Here is a 26,296-nt window from a genome sequence, read left to right as displayed (position 1 = left end):
TGTTATGCCAAGTACACCAGCACTAATTAGATCACCAAAATTAAACTGCGGCATGTCTCATGATCATACGGTGATTTTGGCACATAAAACCCCAGAAATTTTTTTTTTAAACAAGCTGCACTGCACTTATTATATTAAGTACTTGGGAGGAAGACTACCTGGGAACACTGAGTACTGATGGTTCCCGTTATGCTGGAGGATAGTTCAGGTTCAGTTAAGGTGTCCATTGATGGAGGTGCCCTCCTAACCCAATGCTAATTAGCAATGCTGTTACAGTGACAGCAGTTGAGCTCGAAACTCCATTTGCTGTGTCTGTTCTTCCTTCCTGTTACGCCGTTGTCATTATCATGTCATTGTAAGCACGTCATCAGGCTGGCCACTTCCTTATTATCAGTTTTACTCTCACCATATGGCAGAAGAAAAATCCTCAACCCACTGGTATGTAACCTGTTTGTGACCAAATTTTGTTGTCCCATATGATGAAAAAACAAGGAGGGAGCACTGTGTCCTAATTCTGGAGGGTGGACAAATTAAAGTTAAAATCAAAATTTACCGCATGAAACATGTGGCATGTTTATTTTTATTCTTTAATGCAGGCAGCAGAGAGAAGGAGCTTCTTGCTTCCATTGGCCCATGCAACACATGTCATGCTTTTAGGTGTCACTGTGAGAATGTGCCAGAAATAGTACTATGGTACTAGATTCAATTGCCACGGCATTGTAAGCAAAAACAAGTAAGAGCAGGTGTTTGCTGTGGGATCAACCAACTCAACTAAAAGGATTGATGCACAACACACCTATAGTGCACCCCAAGGTATCTCAATCACTCTTCATAACCACAGCCAAAAACATCCAAACCTACCAGAAGTATTTCCTTGAATCCACGGCACAGCTCACAGACCACCTTGCGCATATGAGGCACAAGGCTGAAGATCCTGAGTGGCCGCACGCAGCGAAGCAGCAACAACAGCTGCGTGCCTGACTGTGGTGGGACTTGCTGGGGCATCCAGCACAGAAAGACTAGGCTTACCTGAACAAGGGAAAAAGGCAGACATCTAAAGCAATGGAAAGTTAAGCTTAACTCTGCGGCATACGAGGCCTTTATTACACTGGAGTCACTAAAGTCCCTAAAGTCCCTGTCCCTGCCATTCCCACAGACCCCTTCCTCAGCATGGAGTAGCAGGCTAGAGGTTCGTCACTGAAGTTAATCTCTCCACCTTTCCCTCATTAAACTTCCTCATTCTCTTAGACACTGCATCATGAACAACACAGTACTTGCAAGTGTCACTGTGAAGTCAGTTGATCCTCACAGTTGACTCTGCAGCATGCTTAGTGGCACAGTAAAAGGAGTGGCACAAAAATGAAGAGAAGAATTAACTGACAAGGGACAACTAACCTACTAGGCAATTATGCTAGCTTCAATCTACTAATGCTAGATACAGAAGACATAGAGCTTACAAAAGTGAACTGCTTTGCAATGCATGAAAGTGTTTTGTCATACATTGTCTCAGCAGCACAATTCTTTATAGTTGGCTAAAAAAAACTTCTTGTTTGTATATTTATGACCATTTATGCTGCATGTTCTTTAAGTATTATAGCATTAGTTGCAGTTCTATATGCAGAAAAAAAAAGGAACGAATAACTATTGCTACTGCATTTTTCATCAACTTTTCGTTTACGGGAGATAGCCCATTATGAAAGCTCAGTATGAAAAATTGTGGCTTGTAGTCTGTGGCAAATATGCTCAGGCAGCCATCTATAAATAAGCAGGTATAGTATATAATGATAAATTTTTCAGGCAGCATAGACAAGAAAAGAGCACACACACTCTTCAGCTGCCACCCTTCTGCATCAGTGCCCTTGTTCCACGTAGAACTAATTATGCAATAAGCAAGGAAATAACTCGGATGCAAACTATTGAGAACCATAGACTGCCCTTAATATCAACATCAGTTTAGTAACTTCTATTTAATTTCCTGGTGATCTAGTGCACCTAAATAAAGCTGAACTTCTGATCAGACAGAGTTCCAGAGTCATTTTATGTTCATCCTCAAGGAGAGTCTGTATACAAATCACTGGGGCTTCAACCAAGCACCCACTAAATGTTTAGGCCAGCACACAGCCATTACATAAGAAGCTGGTACATAAGAAGCCGATCAATGAGTTAGCGGTAAGAGGGAAAATAGAGGAATTCCAGATCAAGCTACAGAACAGGTATTCGGCTTTAACTCATGAAGAGGACCTTAGTGTTGAAGCAATGAATGACAGTCTTGTGGGCATCATTAAGGAGTGTGCAATAGAAGTCGGTGGTAACTCCGTTAGACAGGATACCAGTAGGCTATCACAGGGGAGACGAAAGATTTGATCAAGAAACGCCAATGTATGAAAGCCTCTAACCCTACAGCTAGAATGAAAGTGGCAGAACTTCCCAAGGTAATCAACAAGCATAAGACACCTGACATAAGGAAGTATAATATGGATAGAATTGAACATGCTCTCAGGAACAGAGGAAGCCTAAAAGCAGTGAAGAAGAAACTAGGAATTGGAAAGAATTAGATGTGTGCGTTAAGAGACAAAGCCAGCAATATCATTACTAATATGGATGAGATAGTTCAAGCGGCTGAGGAGTTCTATAGAGATTTATACAGTACCAGTGGCACCCACGACGATAATGGAAGAGAGAATAGTCTAGAGGAATTTGAAATCCCACAGGTAACGCCGGAAGAAGTAACGAAAGCCTTGGGAGCTATGCAAAAGGGGAAGGCAGCTAGAGAGGATCAGGTAACAGCAGATTCGTTGAAGGATGGTGGGCAGATTGTTCTAGAGAAACTGGCCACCCTGTATACGCAATGCCTCATGACCTCGAGCGTACCAGAATCTTGGAAGAACGCTAATATAATCCTAATCCATAAGAAAGGGGACACCAAAGACTTGAAAAATTATAGACCGATCAGCTTACTGTCAGTTGCCTACAAACTATTTACTAAGGTAATCACAAATAGAATAAGGAACACTCTAGACTTCTGTCAAGCAAAGGACCAGACAGGATTCCGTAAAGGCTACTCAACAATAGACCACATTCACACTATCAATCAGGTGATAGAGAAATGTGCGGAATATAACCAACCCTTATATATAGCTTTCATTGATTACGAGAAGGCGTTTGATTCTGTCGAAACCTTAGCAGTCATGGAGGCATTACGGAACCAGGGTGTAGACGAGCCGTATGTAAAAATACTGAAAGATATCTATAGCGGCTCCACAGCCACCGTAGTCCTCCATAAAAAAGAAAGCAACAAAATCCCAATAAAGAAAGGCGTCAAGCAGGGAGATACAATCTCTCCAATGCTATTCACCGCATGTTTACAGGAGGTATTCAGAGACCTGGATTGGGAAGAATCGGGGATAAAAGTTAATGGAGAATACCTTAGTAACTTGCGATTCGCTGATGATATTGCCTTGCTTAGTAACTCAGGGGACCAATTGCAATGCATGCTCACTGACCTGGAGAGGCAAAGCAGAAGGGTGGGTCTAAAAATTAATCTGCAGAAAACTAAAGTAATGTTTAACAGTCTCGGAAGAGAACAGCAATTTACAATAGGTAGCGAGGCACTGGAAGTGGTAAGGGAATACATATACTTAGGGCAGGTAGTGACGGCGGATCCGGATCATGAGACGAAAATAATCAGAATAAGAATGGGCTGGGGTGCGTTTGGCAGGCATTCTCAGATCATGAACAGCAGGTTGCCATTATCCCTCAAGAGAAAAGTGCATAATAGCTGTGTCTTACCAGTACTCACCTACGGGGGCAGAAACCTGGAGGCTTATGAAAAGGGTTCTACTTAAATTGAGGACAACGCAACGAGCCATGGGAAGAAGAATGATGGGTGTAACATTAAGGGATAAGAAAAGAGCAGATTGGATGAGGGAACAAACGCGAGTTAATGACATCTTAGTTGAAATCAAGAAAAAGAAATGGGGGCATGGGCAGGACATGTAATGAGGAGGGAAGATAACCGATGGTCATTAAGGGTTACGGACTGGATTCCAAGGGAAGGGAAGCGTAGCAGGGGGCGGCAGAAAGTTAGGTGGGCGGATGAGATTAAGAAGTTTGCAGGGACGGCATGGCCACAATTAGTACATCACCGGGGCTGTTGGAGAAATATGGGAGAGGCCTTTGCCCTGCAGTGGGCGTAACCAGGCTGATGTTGATGATGATGACAACCATTACTGCAGTCGAGACAGGTTATCTGCACATGTTAAGAGTACCTAATGCCTCAGAACATGATGCGCCTGTCGCTAGTCTGACAGTGACCTGACAGGACAATGCACACAAAAGCATGCATGCAGGCAATCACCTGTACAATGGATTTTTTTTCTCTTTCACTAAGGCAGTAAGTGCCACAGCATTTCACTACAAATACTGATTCAATGAATTCTGCAAGTCATGGCTGGCATGAAAGACATTAGCAGCAAACCAATCAACTGCACCAGCTGGTCTTCCTTTCTTAACACTTTGTCTGCACATATTAAAGTTTGCATGCCTGCTCTTCTAAGTACAGCAAGCACCATAAAATTAATGTGTCTTCTCAAATTTAAGCAGGTAAGGAACCTAAGCATCTGCCCATTTTCTTAGACTAATAAAAAATGCATTAAGAAATGTATGAGCATGTAGTACTGTATGTATTTGCACCTGAACGCCAGATGCCAATGTTCAAGTCCATGTTGCAGTGAAGTCGTTTGGTAAGTGCTGCATTTAGGATTGCCAACTCTCTAGTGGACAGGCTGGCAGTGCGGGGGGCTGGTAACAACTGACCTTGTCAGTGCCAAGAGTGTCCAGTCTGTACATTCTTCAGTGCTACCATGTCACAATTTACAATACAAAATATGCATTAGTTGCCTTGCTAACACAGCTACCAATAAGCACTAATAGGAACACAGCTACCAAGAGGTACTGTGAGCAGTTAGGGCCTCAGACACAACTAGAAGAATGTTATGTTTATGACAGTGTAACAGAACACAAAGAAGAAGAATGTGCAACAGAGCTGCCAGGAATTATTAAAAGGGAATTTGGTTTATTGATTGTTATTCAGTAGCAAAAATGAAAAGTCAGGGAATTTGGCTGTGCTGACTGGATCAAGTTGGGACTCTGGACATTTAATAAAAAGTTGGGACAGTGAGCAAGCCTAGCTGCATCACAAATTGTCTCAACAGAAGTTGGTATAATCTGTTTACGATGTAGGAGCAGTGGGAAGAGCAGCTTAAAAATTTGCATTGAGGATTCTGTGTACATTGACTGATATTGTAAAGGAGTGACTATAAAAACATCTGGTGAAATGTCAAGAAGTAATTTACCCAGCTGGCTGTAACTTCTTTTATTTCTTTTGAAATTACTGTTTACAGTTCAATTTCTAGTTTCTGTGTAATGAAACAATACTTCTCACAGGGCCTTTATAATACTGCTTCTTTGTTCTGCTTCAAGCACAACTGCCTGTTGTAAGTTTAGTCATCGTAGGTGTGGCGATAGCGTACGGTGCACCATACTCTATTGCCAGACCTCCCTTCTATTTTTTTTTAAGCGGGCAGAAAATATGGTCTTTATTCTCCAGCAAGTGGTTATATAACATCCACTCGTGAAAGACCATCATCCAATCTATCGTGTCAACAATTCACGCGCAGTGTGCCGTACGTTATCACCACAGTGAGTTCAAAAAGAAATATTAGGCACTAATCACTCCCTTTCTTTACTTTTATTTTCTTTTTCAGAATATACTGCTAGGTTGTTTGTCAGTTCGAGAATACACAAAAATATTGTATGTCGTATGATATTTAAGAAGCTACAGGATAACTCGTCATATTAACTAGTACTTACAATGAAAATGAAAACATCTCCAATGCCTCCTATATCCTTGATAAGGGCCTTTGGTGTGAAAAATAATCCGTCAGCAAGAGTTTTTAGGGTCAGTTCTATGCTCATTGCTACCACGAAAACATATTCTGCAATCTGAAAAAGAAAGAAAAGAAAAGGCGGCCATGGCACATTAACATTAAATCAACACTGCAAATACAGCATGTTTAAGTTCACTGCTTATTCCAAACATCAATGTAGCTGTCACAAAATTTTTCTAAGGCAACAAGATATTTTACTTCAGTCATGATAAAAATAAAAACATCCAAAGGATTCACTAGAACATGCTAAGCTGTTATAAAGTTTAATGCCGTACCATGAATATTGTTTTTTCTTTCAGTGAAAAACATAGAAAGATATACCCTAGTGTTTTGAGTCAAGAAATTACTACACTTCCCTAAGAATAAGAAAATGATGTTTTAGACGTGTGTGCATAAACTACGGTGATGAGACGTCCTGATTTAGGCTGGACACGTCCAGCTTTTACCACCATGAACCCCCTGTCCAACGGCTTACGTGTGGAACAGTGTTTTTCCTGCTTTGGCCTCTCAGGACACTGACTTGTACCGAAATGCCTGCGCTGTGATGGCCGAATTGGCTGTTCACATCTTCGAGTGTGGTAGTGCCACATTTAAAAAAAAAACTTGAGAGGCAGTTGCCAAGGCGCAACACTTCAGGAAGTGAGGCAATAGCACCTGCAATATCATAACAGTTCAGAAAGCGATTCAGAAAGCGAACTGTTGCCTTGCCTTTGGGTGTTGGTCACAATGGCACTTTTGCTGTTGAAAGCACAATTCTCATCAATCACACGAGGGCAAGTGAATGGCTCGCTTTTCACACTGTTGTAATAGTGCGCCTCTCCTGGAGTGAACAACCACTCATGCCTCGTACATTTTCTCAATCCAGCTACAATAAACTTACCTATGCACTGGCTAACGAGCTGTAGAAGCCAAAGTTCATGCTATCTTGCTTGTAACACATGTGGTGTTGGAAGCGCATGCAGTAATGCCGAAACACAAGTGCAAATTTGCTGAACACCTTGGAAAAGAGTTCGGTTCAAGCAAGCAAAATTGAAATAAATCCAGAATTTCTATATTCGATCCCCCCCCTTCTCCCGTACTGCTTTGGCGCCCAAGGAATTTTGTCACAGTAGCATAAACCTAAGATTTAAGATTTTAAAGTATACTCCTTTTTACAACATTCATTCATGTGTATTTTAATGTAAACCAACAAAAGCATATAAAAAATATGTCAAATGCACAACTACATGCGTGAAATCTAAAATAGTAAGGTGCTAAAGTATCCTACTGGTATTCTTTAGTCAAGAATTAAATGTTAACATGTATATAAAAATCCAGTGAAAAAGATCAATTGATTCCTTTTTAAAAATTGCCGGTTGGAAGCAGTTAGTGAAATTACGTATGCTTTGTACTTGGTGATTCGAATGGCACCAAATGTAGAAGGGACAAATTGAATTGATTGATGATGTACACTCAGGAAGTGTGATGGTTTCTCAATGGTTTCACTGGCACTTGCTTCGACCCATCACTGCCACTTGTTTTCAGTGCCTTACTACTGTGCTTCAGAAATTCCTAATGACAGCGCTGCATTTTCCATCTCTTTTGAGTCGCCACACTTCAGGGTTCTCTCTGGAGCACCTTTCGGTCTACGCTTGATGGTGATGTACCTTTAGTCACTGCAACGCCATCTTTCATCTACACTTCCTCAGGCAGCTTGCTGTTTCTTCTTGTTGATGCTTCCATCAGTGCAAAAGGCATATCCCCACTCTGAGAGATTGACCAAGAACAAGAAGGTTGTGCTCTCTCCTTCTTCTCTTAATTCTCAGGTAATGATAATCAATAGTTTGTCATAATGCAGCATGAGCATACTGCAACATAGTCAATAAGTCAGCCTTTAATTGCTCTCTCATTTAGTGAATGGAACCTGTCTTTTGCACTTTATTACAACTATATCCATTCTGAGCTCGTAAATAATGTGCAGACTGCTTATTGTAAAATTTTTGGCATAACTGACAAATAAACATTGTTTATATGTATTGGTCCCACTCAAACAATGAATGGGGTTGTTTCAAGATATACCCAGCAAACTGTGATTACATTATAATCAACACTGTCACATCGCCATAAACACTGAAAAGTGACCCTCATACAGACCTCATTATAAAAATATTTGGTCCCGTGGACTCCTCTGACTGGTCACTGTAGCAATACCAGCTGTGCCATAAATAGACCATCGACTGTTACAGTTGGTGCCATATGAGCCGCATAAAAATTAGACTGCTCCAATCGACACCAAGGAATGTATTCTCGGACGATCACTTTCGGCGCTATCACCTCCGCGTGACGTAGTGCTCAACCAGCCAATCAGCTCATCCGGTTTTGCTCAACCAGCCAATCAATGTGCAGCTGATGGCCGAGGCAATAACATCACCGAAAGTGATCGTCCCAGAATACGTCCCCAAATGAGCCTTGCAGGAAGTTTTAGTGTTCTGCTGGCATCACCAGTCAAACTAAAATTCAATTTCTTCTAACTGAGCTGGTTTGGTACGGCCAGCTCACTTTAATGTTTTGTTGCACAATACCAAAATAAAAATTTTCATCCCAGTAACAGGTGAGTCTCACTGGCTTCTATAAAAAATCTAACTGCCTTTTTTTTTTTGATAAGAATAGCAGAAAACAGTTGTGAAAAGAACCATACAGTTATCTAAAATCTTTACAACACCCAAGCAAAACTGGCCGTAATAAACAAGTTCAAACACAGGTTGTGACTAGCCTTGATGCACACATGTCCAAATTGTGCATGCAGTGTTTTCACCTGGAGCATTGGTGTATTCATAATTCGCTGTGTTGGTGTCTCCATCATCATGGACACACATGACAGTGTGGTGACGAAGATCATCATCCAGTCGAGGTATGTGACAAGTCCAAGCAGGTTACTGCAAAAAAAGTTCAGCTGATTTGTTTGCTTTGCTTTTGTATGTGGAACACACACTCTAGGGCTCACATTCCAAGTCGATGCTGCTTCAATTTCAGACATTGGTGCTTTTCAGATGGGAAGTTTTAATGTGACATGCGAATGCAAAGTGGTGGTGTCACAGAGTCCTTATTGTTACGTGTGCACTTTCTGCTACATGAAAACATAAAGTAGACCTTTGTCATAATGAACCCGCTATGGTGGCTTAGCGGCTGTAGCATTGTGCTGCTAAGCACAAGGTCATGGTATCAAATCCCAGCCACCGTGGCCCCGTTTTGGCAGAAGCAAAATGCAAGAACCTCCATATCCCATGGTGCATTGAGTGCACATTAAAGATCCCCAGCTGGGCAAAATTAACCTATATATATATATATATATATATATATATATATATATATATATATATATATATATATATATATATATATAAAGTGTCCTACATGTAGTACAGTTCTTTCGTTCAGAGTGACTCCTCATATCTGTCATAGAAAAGCTTGCGGTTTTCAGCCTGCATTCATGAGGTCATAAGTGTTCTCTGTGAAAACTGCCGGAAGTGGGTATCTAGACGTTTCCACATAACGACTGCTGCAACGTCGTGTATTTTAGAACTTGCATGGCATGCTACACTGTGGCGGGCCTCATAATCATATTGTGGTTTCGGGACATAAAATTCCAGAAATTAAAGAATTTTAGTTGTCGTAATGGCCCCATGTACAGTTAATTTCAGTGCACTTCATGCTTCGTACACTGCCAAGACAAAGTGGGCAAGCTCTCTTCCTGGCTATGCTTACAGGGCATTTACTTATCAATAGAAACATACATATATATACAGGCCTTGTTTACAATGGCAAAGTGTATGTATCAAGTGTCTTGGCATGGCAGGTGAGTTATATATTGCACTCACGAAAGCCCATTAATGCACGCAAACAAAGTGATTGCATGCTCCACCACAAAGAACACTTGCTTCTCTTTTCTAGGAGCTGAACAGCAAATAATACTGTCACAGTTTGAAAAGCATAGCATCAATATGTCTAAAAGACAAGATGTATTAAAACTATTACCGTAAAATTCAGCTCCAACACACAGCCTATAGAGCTGCTCAGTATTTTCTAACAAGAAATCTACAAACAAGCTGTAGTGAATAGCTCGGCTTTTACCTTAATTTCTCAAGACAGTATAAAATCCGAGTGTTTCAATTTGCCGATAATTCTGTTATAAGTATTTACTGTTCACAAACATTTGTGCCTCTAACAAGCAGTTTCCTGCTTTAATATTTCACCCAAACTGAAGCTGGTGCTGAAAATTATAAAGTTTGATCGTTTCTGTCAAAGGAATATTTTTTTCCCTTAAGTTCTGAAATAAAAGCCAATAATATAATCTATAATGCTGAGAAAAAACTCAGTGCACCATTTAAAACCGACCAAACATCCAATATGCCAAACACGGCCTACTTAGCCTGATAGCTGCCCCGCTGACTATGCAGAGAAAGCAACAGAATCTCTTAGCAATATTTTTCAAGCTTCTCAATAACTATCGGAGAGCACATATAAATGTGAGAAGGTATACCTTACACGAGGCATCATTACCTGCACACCTGTGGCACAACCAGACCACATCCCTCGGGCTGCACTACAGATACTCACTGCACGGCCTTGTACTTGATTTTGCGTTCCTGTCCGGTGACAGGGTCCCTGAACCGGGGGTCATAGCGGGCATACACGATGGTTTGGCAGATCTTGCGGAACTTGCTCTCCCTGCCCACTACAAACAGAGGCGTATCAAAGTAGGGGTGGTTTTCGCGGAGGTCCTCTTCTCGTTGATTCCTGCATTATGGAGTGTTTTCATTCACTAATGCACAGCGTGACTTCGTTTCTACAACTGTATACTCAGATTTCTTTAATGGTTTATGGCTAAGCTCACCTAATCATCAACCGTAACCCCTTTTTGTGGTTAATAGCAAGCTTTTCTCATCATGCATCTTCCGGAATCTCTTGTGCAGTTTGTGACACTACAGTATTTCTTGTCATGCTTTCCTTCCTTTGGATGGCATAAATTGCAGTCTAAAGCAATACAATATACTAGTATTTTGGTATCCTTCTTGGCAAAAGCACAACAGTAAAAACTTTTGTATCTCAAAGCAATATTCACGCAAAATTCTACGCGAGTTACACAGATTTAAAAATTTATTACACACACTGTCAATACAGATATTAGATCTAATTTTTTTCAAACTCTAGCACCCCCTTAACTTAACTGCATGCTTGTTACCTCGTCTTGCAGGTGAGTAAGCCCTCAATATTTAAAGCATCTCGTAAGTCACTTCGCATGCAAAGCATTGAATTGACGGGTCAAAGCCTATTAGCCTGAAAGCAACACAAAACAAATAACAATGAGTTTTTTTTTATCAATAAATGTTTTCTATGCGTGATATGAATACATAAATAAGGTATCCTGGCATACAGCGGCATGTGGACTCTGAGATAAGCAATATAACTGTACCATCACACCATGGTCAAACTGTTTATTTCAACAAGACAGACCACTTGCACAGGCCATCTTGTGAAACTGCTTAATTTTTATGCTAATGTACTAAGCAGTTCTTATCCAAGGTGCATATCAGGTTATGACAAGGGCTGTATTTATTTGATACTCACAATTAATAAGGAGTTAAGGTCAGCAATGTGGCTCAACAAAGAAAAGTTTCCTTGTAGAAGATAGATAGAATAAACTTTATTGTTCAACGAATAAGGTGATCTACTCACCCCCCGACACACAGGTCAGGGGGCGAGTGCCGCCGTCTCAGATGCAGGGTGGGAGGTCTTGGGTCCCAGCAGCCTCTTCAGCCAGCTGGACGAGCCGGAGCTGGAGCTCAGAGTCCGAGCTGCGCAGCAGGGTCTCCCAAGTGTCTCTACTACCTATTTTGTGCGTTCCCCCGGGAGAGTACGGACATTCCCACATTATGTGGTCGAGGGTCCCTCTCGCCCCACAAAGATTACATCTATCGCTCCTGGCCTCGGGAAACACGTGGTTCGCCATAACCATGTGCGGATACGTATAAGCTTGTAGTCGTCTCCACGCGACTGCTTGACTGTTGTTTACTTTTGGGTCTGGCGGGGATACCAGTCTACGAGTCAATCTATAATGCTGCGTGATCTCCCCATATTTTAGCATGCGCTCTCCGCTCCCTCGGTCATCGAGGGGCCCCGTAGCAGCTCGGCGGTAGAGATCTCGAGCCAGCTCGTGGGTCGCCTCGTTGCCGGGGACGGCTTCGTGCGCCAGAGTCCAAATTATCAAAATTTTTAGATCTAACTTTCTCTGGCCTAGGATTCTGGCCGCTAAGGGCGAGATCCTTCCCTTGCTAAAATTTTGTAGGGCAGTTTTGCTGTGACTGATCACAAGTTTTGCGTCCGTTCCAGCGCAAGGTAATGCGATCGCAATTTCCCCGGCAACTTCTATGTTGCACCCGCGCAGAGTGACAACGGTCACGGGAATACCCCGGCCACTGACGGCCGTTGCCACCGTGAAACTGCCGCTACCTCCCGCCGCGTCTACATAGGCCACCTCGTGTTCCGAAATTTTACCGAATCTAATTTTTAATGCTTCAGCTCGTTTATGCCTCCTGTCTTTGCTGTGCTCCGGGTGCACGTTTTTTGGCAGGAGGGGGGGTAATCAAATTTTTCTCACTTCCCTATCTACTTCCACCTTTTGGGTGGGGCCTCTGTCTGGATTTATTCCAACTTTGGCCAATATGGCTCTTCCTGTCCTCGTGGTGCTAAGTCTCTCAATTTGAGAGGTTCACACCGCTTCCGCCAGTTCTTCCCCTGTGTTGTGCACTCCTAGAGCCATCAGTCTCCCTGTGGATGTGCACATGGGCAGTCCCAGCGCTGCTTTTACGGATTTTCTCATTAGAGAATCAATCTTTTCTCTTTCCACTACTTTCAAATTGAGATATGGCGTTGTATAGCTCACCCGGCTGAACATGTACGCCTGTATAAGTTTAATCAAATTTTTCTCCTTTAGCCCTCGGCCTTTGCTGGCCACCCGCCTAATTAGGCTCGGGGTCTGTATTGCGTGATTCTGCAGCATCTTGACGGTCTAGCCATTGTGGCCGTGTGACTGGAGAATCAGGCCCACGATTCTAATTCTAATAGTCGATTACGTGGCCGAGAGAGGCCTAGCATGCTCGCCGCAGAAATCAGAATTGCTTATATACAATCCGAAACACTTAAGGTGCAAGGCACCATCGGAGATCCTTGTAGAAGAAAAAAATGTAACATATGTCATTTCATGCTTCTATAGTCAGACAAGCATCACCGATGTCATAAGTCGCCAAAATGCCACTGACCTCTTCATCTCAGCCTGCTGACGCTTCTGCTGCAGCATTTTGATGTCAAAATCGTGCAGGCTCCTGCCTGACGTAGCGGCATTGACAGAACCCATGTCTCCGTTTTCCTTCAAGTGATCGTAGGTCTGCTTCATCTTCACGGAGCCACGAACGGACCTCCGCATGCTCCTAGATCGGGAGAACCTGCCCAGGCACCGGAATGTGCATGTCACACTTTTTAATACGTACAATGGTGCCATCAAGTAAAATGCTTTCCCACGTATAAAACCTGCACACAGTTAGACCTTCATTCATTCATTTATTTATTGCAGTTTCATCCATATCTGATATTCGTTATAAGCATATATTCGTTACGCACTGATACCAGCAAGAAAATATGTTTTTACTTTGTTATATCTGATAATCTGTTATGGCCATATTTATATCGAGGTTCAACTATAATGCAAGCAATGGGAATATAAATGGCAGCCCTGCATGACTTCGCTATACGTAATCAACACAAGCATTCACAATATATCCATGTTCCTAATCATTTTTATTGGATGGAATATGCTGTTTTTCAGTTATGCAGAGCTCACAGAAAGCATTACGAGTGATAACAGAAGAGACAGTTTTGTGGTTGTCCGTGTCACATCAATGATTCACGTGGACTCACCTACGATCCAATCTCATGGGTTGCTTCTGGGCCTGCTTTTGACCTTTGACAGTCGTTGGGAGAGGTCCAGACTCCCCATCCAATAGTCGCTGGTTGTTGGAGTCACTGTAAAGAAAAGTTTTTAAATGCGACACGATTCAGTGACTTTGACAACTGGCTGGCTGGCTCCTACTTTTCCTTGCTCAACCTTAGTTGCCTATCAGCTGCAGCTACATAAAGGCATACTGAATTGCTCTACTCAGTTATCAATACCTGAAAGGAAACAAATGTGCACAGACAAAATCGTGGCGAAAACAATAAGATGCAAAATGTAGTATGGTATCCAGGCAGCCAGCGTTCGTTACAACCGGCAGACTGCAAACAGGGCCTCTAGTGGCAAAGTTGTTGATGCAGGAATACTGCACAAGCAGATAACTGAGCTGGTCAGCCTTTGGGCACCTCACAAAGTATAAGCAAAACTACAGAAGGCCAGCCCAGATTAAGGGGCACTTGTGCATCATGCACAGCTCATTCATCTGCAGTGTTCACAGGTGGCAACAGCAGCGCAGTACTACCATCTTTTGAAAATGTTTCCCAAATGAGACTCGCCAATACCAAGTTACAATGCAGTACAAATTACTACTGCCAGAAGTTCATTTATGTATGATGAGGCAAACTGCCTATGTGTGAACAATTTCTGCAGCTGGACTGGACAAGGAATATACAGTGAAATATCAGTAAACGAAAATCGCTTAAACGGAACTGCTGCTTGAACGGAACCCCATCCTTATGGTTGGTTGGTTTTGTATTCATGCAATGCTCTCTGCAATGTCTCTCAATAAATGGAAGTCCTGATAAATGGAACCGATTTTCCTGGTCCCTTGAGGTTTCGTTTAAAAAGAGTCCACTGTAACAGCAATGACATAATGCTGCACTACTATCCAACACTATAATGCTCTTTTCTTTCTAGTATTTGCAGCATATAAGTGCAGAATGTATTTGTTTTGTATAGTTTTGTTGCACATGAAGATGTGTTGTTCTAGGAGAACACATTTTCATGTGCAGCACAACTACACAACATGAAAGCATTCCACACTTCAATGCTACCATACTAAGGTCAAGGGTGTTAGGTGTTGGACAGAGGTGCAGCAACATGGCAGTACCACTGCGTGATCTTGACAGCTGCTACAATCTTACTGCTACTGCTAATGTTTATATATGGACCGACTTTCAGCCTATTGCCAGCTAACATTACACAGCCCCTGTAAATAAAGCTAGCTGCAACAGCTTGCATTGTTTAGGAACATTTGTTAACATGCACACTGAAATGAGTGTCATGGGGTCAAAAGGTTCGCCACATCATCTTTGTAACAACCTATGCTCGTTATGATATAAAATAGTGAAATCTATTCAAGGGTGACACTGAACTGTGGATACAAAAATAGGAGCATCAGACATTGCTGCATTTCAACATGGCCAACTTGAAAATTCAGGCACAGATGCCCTTTAAAACAGCCAGCATGGTGCATTGAATCGCTCACACCAATAAAACTCCCTCTGTATTCTTTGTAACACTTCAATGCTGAGCACTGTCAAAACCATGCATTGCCTATTGTTGTGAGTGATCACACTCATGACCGAACGTAGCTGTGCAGCCTGCACAGAGTGAAAATGTGGAGGACAGAGCTAGGACTCACAGAACAATGCTGGTGACACTGACTTTCTTGAGTAGACTGGCAGCATTGCGGCCCTTGCTCGGTGAGGACAGCAGGTGAATGGGTGGCTTTTTGCGGTATGTCACGAGGTTCTCGGGTAGATCGGCAGCGGCCGCCTTCTTCAGCTCCGAGCACTCCTCGGGCAGCTCCTCCGCAAACTGACGCATAAAGCTCTCCCGAACCTGGGAGCACAAACCCGTACATGATGGTGCACTCCGAAGCAGAGGTGCACCATGTCAACAAAGATCGTTGAATATTGCTGGCCTACAGAAGTACTAAGTGCCTGGTATTTGAAGCAGCAGCTGGTAATAGTAATTGAAATATGTGAGATCTTCACAGTTTCGACGGAGTTACTCAGGCTTTATAATGCCACGCAGCAGAAGTGTCCTGACTTGACACAAACAACAGAGTGTCTCCACTTCACACGAAGTTCTATAGTTTGTATGCAAAAGTGAAGCTTTCTTTGGCTCCTCCCCACCCCCCCCACTTTGCATAAACACCTGTCTGACCAGGTAAACTGGGCTGATCTGAGAGACAATGTAATCGAAGCTCAGTCACTCCTGAAAATCGTGTAATCAACGCTGGTGACTTGGTGGGCCAATGCATGATGTGTATCCTCTCAGAATCTTAACATGGTTCGTGATGCAGGCCAATCCTGGAGGCAGTGCAATGTCACAGCACCTACACGTGTCATAGCATTGACCAACAGATTATAACCAGTCAGTATATTCAGCAACATATTTCAGTAGGTCTACTGGGAAGCTATCACATGGCTTTGATGATTATCCTCTGATGTTTTCTGCTCAATTTCTTTCATGCTTAGCCTTTGTCATACTTACTGCTACATTTGAAGTAAGCCAACAATATCAATAACAGACACAGAATTCTCAGCTTCATAGTGGTGAGCACAGAAAAACGAGTTATATAACATCCTTACAATAAGCCAGAAGACATAATCGCATGAGTGAATGTAGCTCTTACATATTTGTCCCAAGAATGGCCTGACTGAAGTCTTAATGGTCTTGTTAATGAACTCTATATGTACACAGCTGACAGTTTCTTTGGCGCATGCCTCAAAATAGAAGCGCAGCAAGAGGTGCCAACTGTTGACCCATTATAGTGTAAGGATCATCATGCATCTTTCCAGGTCAAAATCTTTCTATTTTGTGATACAAAGATACAAAACACCAAGTGTAAATCTTACTGAATTATCGAACAACCTGATCACTCGTGAAAAAGTCTGTTCAAATGTAGCTTAATGTAGTTGCACATCAGATGTACTTGCACAGCAAGTCTAAAAGCAAGCACATATTATAGAACAGGAAATGGGTTTGTCACTAATTACCAGTACCACACTTGCTTCAAAAGAATGCAATGACTCCATTTAATGACTTTGCTTAGCACAACCTTCAAGTCTGCTAGGCATAAATAATGCAGCGAGAAACACAACAGCTTATCAGACTTGCCTTGGGCACGCCAAACTCCGAGGGTGCTCTATGGAGTCGGGTCATTTGTGGACTATCGGCAAACCTTTCAAAGAAGCGGAGCCGTATAGGTAAGCCATCAGTGATGCCCGCACTTTGTTCTCTTGCTTTAAGCTGGAACATGCCGACAGTGATCACTATTAAAAATAGTTTGACAGAACAGTGGCATGGAAATTCACAATGGTAAAAATCTTGGCTTGCTGCTCAAAGCTAGTCTACATAATGAAGGTAGCAGACTTACTGCCAGTAGCTCCAAGACTTAATACTTAACTCTATGCAAGCAGCTTGCACAGAATCTATCAAGCAATGGCCGCTGGGCACTTACTTGTTTAAGCTTTTTTATGTCTTCATCTAATTCCAAGTTGTCAAGAATGACAGCTACAAAAAGACTGAGCACAATCTAGAGGAATAAAACAGCATAGAAGAATGGTTAGTGTACACAAAATTGTCGCATTCTTCTCTTTGTTCAGACAATTTGTTTTCTTACCAAAGACACGAAGAGGTGATACAGGATAAAATAAATGGCCACAAGTGGGCCAATCGTCTTGCTTGTTCGTAACATCGTTTCGTTCATCACCTCAACCCAGCCTTCCTGGGTGAGGATTTGGAACATCGACATAAATGCCTAAAGTAAAAAAGAAAGAAAATATGTGTTCATATTGATTCAGTCACTTCATTACATTGATTTAGTACTGTATAATGTTATAGAGTTCTCGATGCAAAAAGCAATATACCAACTCCATTTTCATCTCTAAACATCAGTGTTCCTATATAGAGCCCCTCCTCCACAATTATTAATTGCAGCTCCTACCCAACAGCAAGTGTGTGTCAATAATAAAAGATACATTAACAGGGGGCAAAGAAACTAGGCTATTCAGTAGTACAAAGGGAATGCTATGTCTCATATTGCTGTGTCTTTACTGCTACCTAAATTCTATGACATTAAATGATGTGCCTTCTGGATCTTGCTAAGAATGCAACTAAGCTAGATGATAATATGCCTTCACTTTTGGGGCCTAGTTAAGCGATCAGTCATACTCAACAAATGGAAATATGCATATTGTTTGCTTCACCCTGTACTAAGCTGCATAAAAATTCTTCAAGGATAGTCAAATTTTACAACATCTGTACCAGCGAAAACTAAATCATTATGAAATGTGGGAAACAAGAATGCCCAGGAGACAACAAAAATGCATGTACTGTAAGCTGCCAAGAGGGAAGTTTGTTCACAGTAAGGGGTGCCAACAGAATTTGTTCGTGCAACCACCAGCATACTTTGTAGCCCCGATTCTTAAGAAAGCTTCTTAGGTCAGAAACATTTCACCTTTTTCTGTCACTTTCAGCGTCCTCATTCCCGCACTTTGTTATGCTTTCAAAAAAACCAAGCAAAAGCGAAACAAAGCCATAAGTTTTGAAGTGAAGTCACAGGCAGTGCCCTTAGCATTATTTGTCAAAACAAAGCATTTAGCAATTCCCAATAACCTGTGAAATGCAAACAGAATAGTCATCACAGATAGCTATGACTCGATCAGCCTATGACAAAATACCCTACTAATGGTATACTGACTGGCCCTTCAACATGTTCCTCTAGCATGATGCAGCTTGCATAAAGCGACACAAATCAATCAACTGACCAATCATGAGACACGTAATTGTGCACCAATCCTCCAGCTTACCTCTGGAAATGATTCAAATTTCATGAAGTCTGAAAGGCAGCAGAATAGCTGCATACTGATGCTAGATGTAATCAGCAATAAACACATGGTGAATATTATAAGGCTTCCCAATTTCTTGCCAGGACCAAAAATCTGAAATAATAAGTGAAATTTTGGGTATGAACACACAAATTGCACAATTGAATGTATACAATAATAAATAGACTGAGCATGCTAGCTTGTTCTGTCATCCAGATAAGGAAGAGATGGAGCATCTTACCTTGTAAACAAAATCTTCAAGCACTGGCGATGCTTTAATAAGTCTGACAATCCTCAGAACCTGCACAATAAAATGCCACAACTGTTAGCTACTGTTAGCAACCATTCAAGCAGTATAAAAGCTCCATTTGTTTTTCTTTGATTCTAATCTTCTTAATTCTGCCATGAGACAAGCTTTTCTTAACTGTTCTAGCCGCCTCTCTTTCCTGTGGTTTGCAAATTAATATCAAGCTTCAATGCCAAAGCAATCACTTTGTGGCGTGACCATCCGTTGTGACTATGTTATTATTTATAGTCTAATCAAGCTACATATCTCAATTCTTCAAGATTCACCCTATATTACTCTGAATTTAAGACCAGAGCTACCTGTCATTCTGATGAATGCATTCTCTGAGTCAAGTTGTTGCAATTTCTTGTGCCAGCAAAATTCACGTTTAGTAGGTTCCCTGGTTAACTGTCCGAACAAGCAAGGTGCATAGCAACAAAACCCGTGAAGTTGAATGTGACGCACCTGAAAATAAGTCAATTCAGAGGTGAAGAAGTCAGGCATGAGATGCAGTGTAGTCCCAATGGCAAGGATGAACTCGAGTTTGTGCAGAGAACGTTTAATGTACCCATTAAAACCAAGGCACCAAATCTTCAGGAGTACCTCCAAATCAAAGAATATTGTAAAACCAATCTGTAACGAGTGAACAGGTAATATATGATGAGCAAATCAAATTTAAATTTACATCAATTGAGATGACAAAGATAACAAGTGATGAAAGTACATCTGCACAGTCTCCACATATGAAAAATGCTTTTGTCAGCATGCGTAGAATTTCGTGACCATGCTTACTGCTGAACTTACTGGCACTTGATCCTCCCACTTGCATAAAATACTATTCCCTGAAGTTTTTCCATGTGTTTTTCCATTCAGTTTCCCATGTTAAATGTACTCGCTAAGAACAGGTGGTGAGTGTTTAAGGATAGCCTTCATGCAACTCTTGAAAACAGTTCACTATGCTTGCATGCTTTTTTGCTTACACATTCTTTATGCCAGTATACATAAGAAGTGATAATCACCATTGAACTTTTTTTATGAACTAAAAGTCACTAACTTACCTTCTAAGTAATAACCTTAGTGGGCGTGTCGTAATTGGGAAAGTGAAGCAAATTATAATGAAGGTATGTCGACTTATTAGGAACCCAGTATGAGTTAATATTCTCCAAAATCTCACCTGAATTAATCTTATTTTCCACATAGTTCTGTGACACAGCGTACAAAAACACTTTGTTGAGCTAAGTGGAACACCAATGCATCTCGTTGAAAGTGTCTGAACGAACATCTTCAAACTGGTGCTATATTCAAGGAGAACGTTCTGGGGCTATGAAAGGAAAGCTACGGAGGCAAAGCACGCACAAGTAACAGCGCTCCTGAAAAAAGTCCCACATCCTCATCCATGTTTAAGCAGTGGAATGGAATACAGAAACATCTTATTTGCGGCATCAAAATAAGACAAAGTGGATCAGTGAGTGTTAAATTTGACTTATTTTTCTGCTTCTGTCTTGTGCACTCGGGCATATGCTAAACCACTGCACATGGAAGCTACACTGATTCAGCATCTGTTACAAGAAAACGAAAGTGCTGTCAAACTTTGCCAGACTACTTGGCGCCGTAACGCATGTACAGAAGCTCCATCCCTATAGCTTTCCCATCATTGCCACAGAGAGTTGTCCACAAGCGTAATCTCTGGACACTGACAAAGTGGGCAGCACTGACTCGTTTTAATTTCACTATGGCAACATGTGCTTTGAAGTAATGTGAAAAAGTTAAATCAATGAATTTTCTTAAACCATAGGGTAATAAGTGATACTCACACAACTCATTATGTCTGCCTATGCAAATAATCTGTTGCTCAAAAAATTACCTTGTTGCCTCCACTGCACAATTTCAAACAATTACTCGACATAAATACCTAATAGTGCAGCACAAATACCTGGCTCTTGACAACAGAAGGAGCTGACAAAGCTTCAGGTCATCTAAACTGATTTTCCATTCCTTGCTACAGTTTCTTCCAAAGTGTAGATATTTGACAGGAAAAGCTCACAATCCTAGACAATATCAATGCTGTTTTCTCTCATGACAGTAAGCTAGCTCCACTGTGGGTATTTCCCGATTTGAGACAGCTTCATTGTTACTTGCTTCAGTGACAGAAACACATTCTGGCTGTTGAGAGCTGCTCCCTTAAGTCACCATTCTGTGCATCCGAGACAGAAGGAAAATGAGGCAGCAAATTCTCTATATGAGGAAGGGAAGGTGAAAGAGCCTACACTGCTTAATGAGATGTGATTAAACAAAGGCAGTTATGAAAATAAATTATCAAGTGAGAAAAGGTAACTACAAGTGAAAGTAGACTGACACCATCTTAGGAGATACCAAATATAACAGTGCGTAATGAACTACAGAAAAAGTTCACTTGACACTTCCCAAAGATTTCTATACTTGTCTACATGGTTCCTGCTTTGTGAATGAGTTTGTGTCACAAGTTTTGAGCAGCTAATGAACATCAAGACCAATTTTATTGAAGACTATAAAACCAATATGCAGCCACAGTGACCATACTTGTTGCCAATTGTGAGTTTTTATTTAAACATAACATTTACTGCAGAGGAACAGAAGTACTTTAGACTTTGCTGACTCCCATTTCTGTAGCTTTGTTTTCGATGTGAAAATGCTGTTTCCTATCACCTCAACTCTCCTCACAGTTGGCTGCAGTTGATGAAACTCGACAAAGATTTCTTTACGACGTCCCTGAATTAGTCTAATATACAACAAACAGACTGCGTTCATATTTTTGAATTAATTCTTTAAAAGATATGCAACCGTTTTCTTTAAGAAATTTTAGTGAACACCAGACCTTTAGGCACAATAGATACCCGATACCCAAGCTAGAAAATCTGCACCTGCAGGACAGAGGACACACCTCGGCAAAGTAGTAGGTCTTGAAAAAGTCCTCCCGTGGTCGCTCGTCGTGCACGAAGGAGATGCTTGCGGCCACAAAGGCATTCGCCACATTCACCATCATGACAATGACCTGAAAAGCAGCCGAGTGGATGGCCACTTGAAGGCATCGCGGAGCTTTGCCACGGCCTTTGCTCTCGTCTACCGTAACCAGCTTCCAGCCAGTGTCGTCCCCTTTCAGCACCTGCACGCATGAGAACACCAAACCGTCATTAATGTCATGCAGATGACAAGCAAGACTCCTTAGCCAGGAGCCCCAAACAGCTACGCATGTATCAGACACAAGAGACTTGTCAGTGCATACAAAGACCATGACTGTAGATGACTTGGTCATCTATAGTAAATGATGTTTTATACCTTGGCTTTGTTTGTTACGTTTTTCAACAGTTCCTGTACATAGTACTCTCATTAATAAATCCAGATGGTTGTAAGTCAGTACATTGTGTGCCCCTTTGCTGTGGCATGTGTGAACATGCTATAAAGTTCTATCCTCTGAAATTTTGTACTAGATATTTCAGCTTCAAACACAGAGGACTAGCAGTAAGAGAGCCAACATGGAAGTCACAATATAGTGTTTGTGGATACTTCTCTGTTAGTTCATATTTTGCCCACATGATAAAGCAATCTGGCTCGCCCTCTTTAGAACGGAAATTTCATGGCTGTAATACACATGTCTACAGCACTCCAATATATATATATATATATATATATATATATATATATATATATATATATATATATATATATATATATATATATATATATATATATATATATATACGCAGTCGACTTCCGTTAATATGACTCTGACGGGACCATCGAAACTGATTGAATTATCCGGCGGGTCAACTAAAACAACATACTGAAAAAAACATCAAAACCCACCGCCTGATTCATTTGGCAATATTTGCCTGATTCTAACACGGCCTCGAATCAAACATGTGCCTGCTTTTTATGTACTCGAAGTAGAAAAACCAACGTAGAGATAACATTACAGCTCCTACACAAAATAGGAATCTAAAGTGCATGGTCGGTTTCCTAATGTCAGCTTCGCCGCACAGTTTTTAAAAGTCCGCTTCGCCGCAATACAGAAATGTTATGTGGCAAAGCAAACAAACGCTGTTAATGCGATTTTTGGTTTTTAAAAAAGAAGAAAAAAGAAGTGGGCATTAAAATCGGGTAAATACCGTAATCAGACATTGTGAGCTACCGTTACTGCATGAGAATCTTCCCAGGACAGGCTGGAAATAGGCGCTTTCGACGGGAGATGACGTATGCGTGTTCAATGCATTCCATGTCTCTGAAGCTCTGCCGAGACTGAGGCTGCCAGTAGCTGGGTCGCTACTAAGTCGCTATTGGGGTCATCACAGCGGTCAGACATGTGTGTGCTGAGTGGTCAAGTTCAAATTATCCAGGATCAAAATAATTAGGATCAAAATAACGAAAGTCTGGGCCCACAGTTTGGGCCCAGACCAGCCAGGGCCTTCGCTCGGGATCGAATTAACCAATAAATCAAATTAACCGGAGTCAAATTAACAGGAGTCTACACACTGTGGGCATAGCTTGCTGCTTCCCATTGGCAGCGTGAAGCGTGCTTATATGCTCACACGCCAGCGGTTCACATGTGTCGACACAGATAACAATGGCGAGCCAGGTGCGCAAGGCATCCATGAGGGGGCGCCCTACAATACCAAAAGCACATACCGTACATATTTAATATGCCACACGTACCACATTTACCTGAAAGCACAATAGTAAACCTTAATGATGCAAACTAATGCAGTGCATCACGTTTATGACTGCACACACAGAAGTGAACCCACTTACTGCTATATAGCTAAGCTCAGAACTTAAAAGCGCCATCCAGAAATATTTATACAATTATGCTGGGTCAGTGTATTCTAGCCATACTGATAGCACAGTAAGAAGTTAGCATAGCACAGCTCCTGAGATGGCTTAGTAATATTTTGCTGCCTGTGGGAATATCATCATAACAAAAACCTTGCTAAGCTTGCCCTGCTGCATTGTTCAGGGAATAATGCAGGGTGTATATTTAAGCAGAAAATTAGAATAACCCAGTGGCTTATGATTGTGCACACGAACTCACTTAATTCCTCATTCAAGAGCTGCGTTAGGCATGAGTTCATGTGGATTCACTAGCTAATATCACTAGTCTGATCAGCGTGTCCCTGTGCTTAATGCCAGGTTCCATCGAGTATTAGAGTAATTTTACATATATTTAATCTTGCATCCACACTTTTATTGAAAAGAAAAAAACATAAATAAACGTGTGTCACATTCATTTTACAAAATGCAAGCTCTGTCAAAAATGCCTCAATGTTCAAAAGCAGTATGGCACTTTGGTAGGTAAATGTTTCTATAAAATGGAGCTATCTTGTGAAGTACGCCCATGAGATGGAAGTTGTATGTTTGGCGTAAAATTGGCATGCATAAGGCGAGGACATTCCCTAATATGCACAGATGTTTATATCAACCATTGATTGATTAGGGTAGCCAAGGCTTACGATGGTCAAAGTTGATTGAAAGCTGGTCACTACCTGTCTCGTCTATGTCTTTAGAATGTTTGCTCCCTTATTTATGTTTGCATTTTCTACAATTTCATCTTACTAAGATTCATAGGATGCTCTTTACTATAGTGGCATTCAGGTCACTTGGAAGTGAGTGCTTATCATAATATTTTTACTGCATGACTAGGATATTTCATATCGTAGCTACATATTGCACGTGAAAGCTTCACTTGAATGGTGTCGATATTTGTGTACTAATTGCAGTAATGGATATTCTCTGCTGCTAGAAAGAAGCAGAACAGAATTTACAATGCCTTAAGCTGATTGGACATCCTGCAGATGGGACACCGAAGAAAAAAAGTAAAGGGCATGCTACTTACATACGAGAAATAAAACACAAAAATGTCTTGCTGAGCACTACCTCAAGGGATACACAAGTGGCTATCATGTTGCAATGCAGCAGCCTGCCATTTACCGAGTGTTGCTGTGCACAAGGTAGCAGTTCAGAGCTCTGTTTGCACTGACAAGTCAGATGAAAGTGTGGTTGTGCAACAAGCATCAGGCGTAGCTAACTTTTCATTTGCTAGCATAGTGTAAAATCACGAGTGCTAAGGCTCAAGTGCTGAAAGCTAGGATCACAAGTGCTACAGCTCAAATGCTGAAAGCTAGGCAGCAGCAAAGCATGTATCGTACACTGCTTTCTACACAGCTACACACTGAAGGTCATCACCATGTGCAGTCGTGGCAGTCCTTATTTTCTTTTGCTTCTTTGGTCACAAGATTCCTGGTTTAGAACTATAGACAAAGCCCAGAAGGAAAGGAAAGTTACTGAACCTTGCACATCAGTAATTGCATCCACCTGTCACAGTTATAGACATAGGTTATTCCTATTACCATTTTAACTTGATTATAAGGCACTTTCATTTTTCTAAAATAATTTACTACAAAATGGCATGCTCATTAGAATCGAATACGAAATGAAAAGAGCAACGGTGAAGAGCTATTCTCACTGTCATTAAAAATGGATGTAGCTCAAATCAATCCAAATATCCTCTACAGCTGCGTTAATGTTTGTGCACCCTGCGTAAGCTCCTTAGGCTGTCAGGGTATGCAAGGCCTTTGTTGACAGTGACAACAAAGCAGTTCAAGGTCCACTATGGCTGTATCGCAATATATTTTCTTTCTGCAAGCACGAACAAATCACCATTAGTTTCACTGTTATGAAAATCTGCTGAGTTAAAATTCAAGCATTATATTTCTTTTTTTTTTGTTAAATATGAAGATCAAAGTGGGTGTTACAATCAAGGGCACTGCATTTTTCATTTCTGGCTGTGAAAATTGGGTGTGTGTTATGACTGAGAGAACGCTAGGATCGAGTAAATATGGTATATCAATGTAATTGCAATTGGGAGAATTAAAAAAAACGTCATGAAATAATTTTCACTTGACAGACTACAGTAGGTGTCCAAAATCAAGCACATTAAATGATGCAGTTGTTCACCAGCATCCATATATGCTTTATAACAATGAATAATTTCACAGCACGATTGAAAATAATTTTTTTTTTACTTATAAATGAATGCATTTCTCACCTGAGGTGTTGATTCTGTTTGAATTTGGACCCTTTCTCCCCACATTTGCTGGAATTGTACTCGAATCTCATTGAATGTTTCTGTGATGACCGCAATGAAAACATTCTGCAGAAAAAAGAGCATAGAAATGCTTGAATCAGAGAAGAAATGAAGCGTGAC

General features: G+C 41.3%; 1 protein-coding gene across 1 annotated transcript in view; it reads right to left on the bottom strand.

Annotated features, from left to right (window-relative positions):
- The window catches only part of na (sodium leak channel non-selective protein na), a 75,582-nt gene that overhangs the window by 32,926 nt on the left and 16,360 nt on the right, over positions 1–26,296 (bottom strand). The window contains exons 9-23 of the mRNA XM_075682271.1: positions 26,138–26,242; positions 21,980–22,201; positions 19,525–19,692; positions 19,015–19,074; positions 18,756–18,887; positions 17,567–17,704; positions 17,405–17,479; positions 17,062–17,193; positions 15,578–15,777; positions 13,902–14,006; positions 13,247–13,429; positions 10,545–10,724; positions 8,743–8,863; positions 5,872–6,003; positions 862–1,029 (exon numbers count right to left, since the gene is read on the bottom strand). Of these exons, the coding sequence (XP_075538386.1) occupies positions 862–1,029; positions 5,872–6,003; positions 8,743–8,863; positions 10,545–10,724; positions 13,247–13,429; positions 13,902–14,006; positions 15,578–15,777; positions 17,062–17,193; positions 17,405–17,479; positions 17,567–17,704; positions 18,756–18,887; positions 19,015–19,074; positions 19,525–19,692; positions 21,980–22,201; positions 26,138–26,242 (2,121 nt within the window). The remainder of the gene's footprint in view (positions 1–861; positions 1,030–5,871; positions 6,004–8,742; positions 8,864–10,544; positions 10,725–13,246; positions 13,430–13,901; positions 14,007–15,577; positions 15,778–17,061; positions 17,194–17,404; positions 17,480–17,566; positions 17,705–18,755; positions 18,888–19,014; positions 19,075–19,524; positions 19,693–21,979; positions 22,202–26,137; positions 26,243–26,296) is intronic.

Source organism: Dermacentor variabilis, chromosome 2, assembly GCF_050947875.1.
Source record: "Dermacentor variabilis isolate Ectoservices chromosome 2, ASM5094787v1, whole genome shotgun sequence".
Lineage (NCBI taxonomy): Eukaryota > Metazoa > Arthropoda > Arachnida > Ixodida > Ixodidae > Dermacentor > Dermacentor variabilis.
The sequence above is the reverse complement of the archived record's forward strand: the minus strand, read 5'-3'. Positions and strand labels throughout refer to the sequence as shown.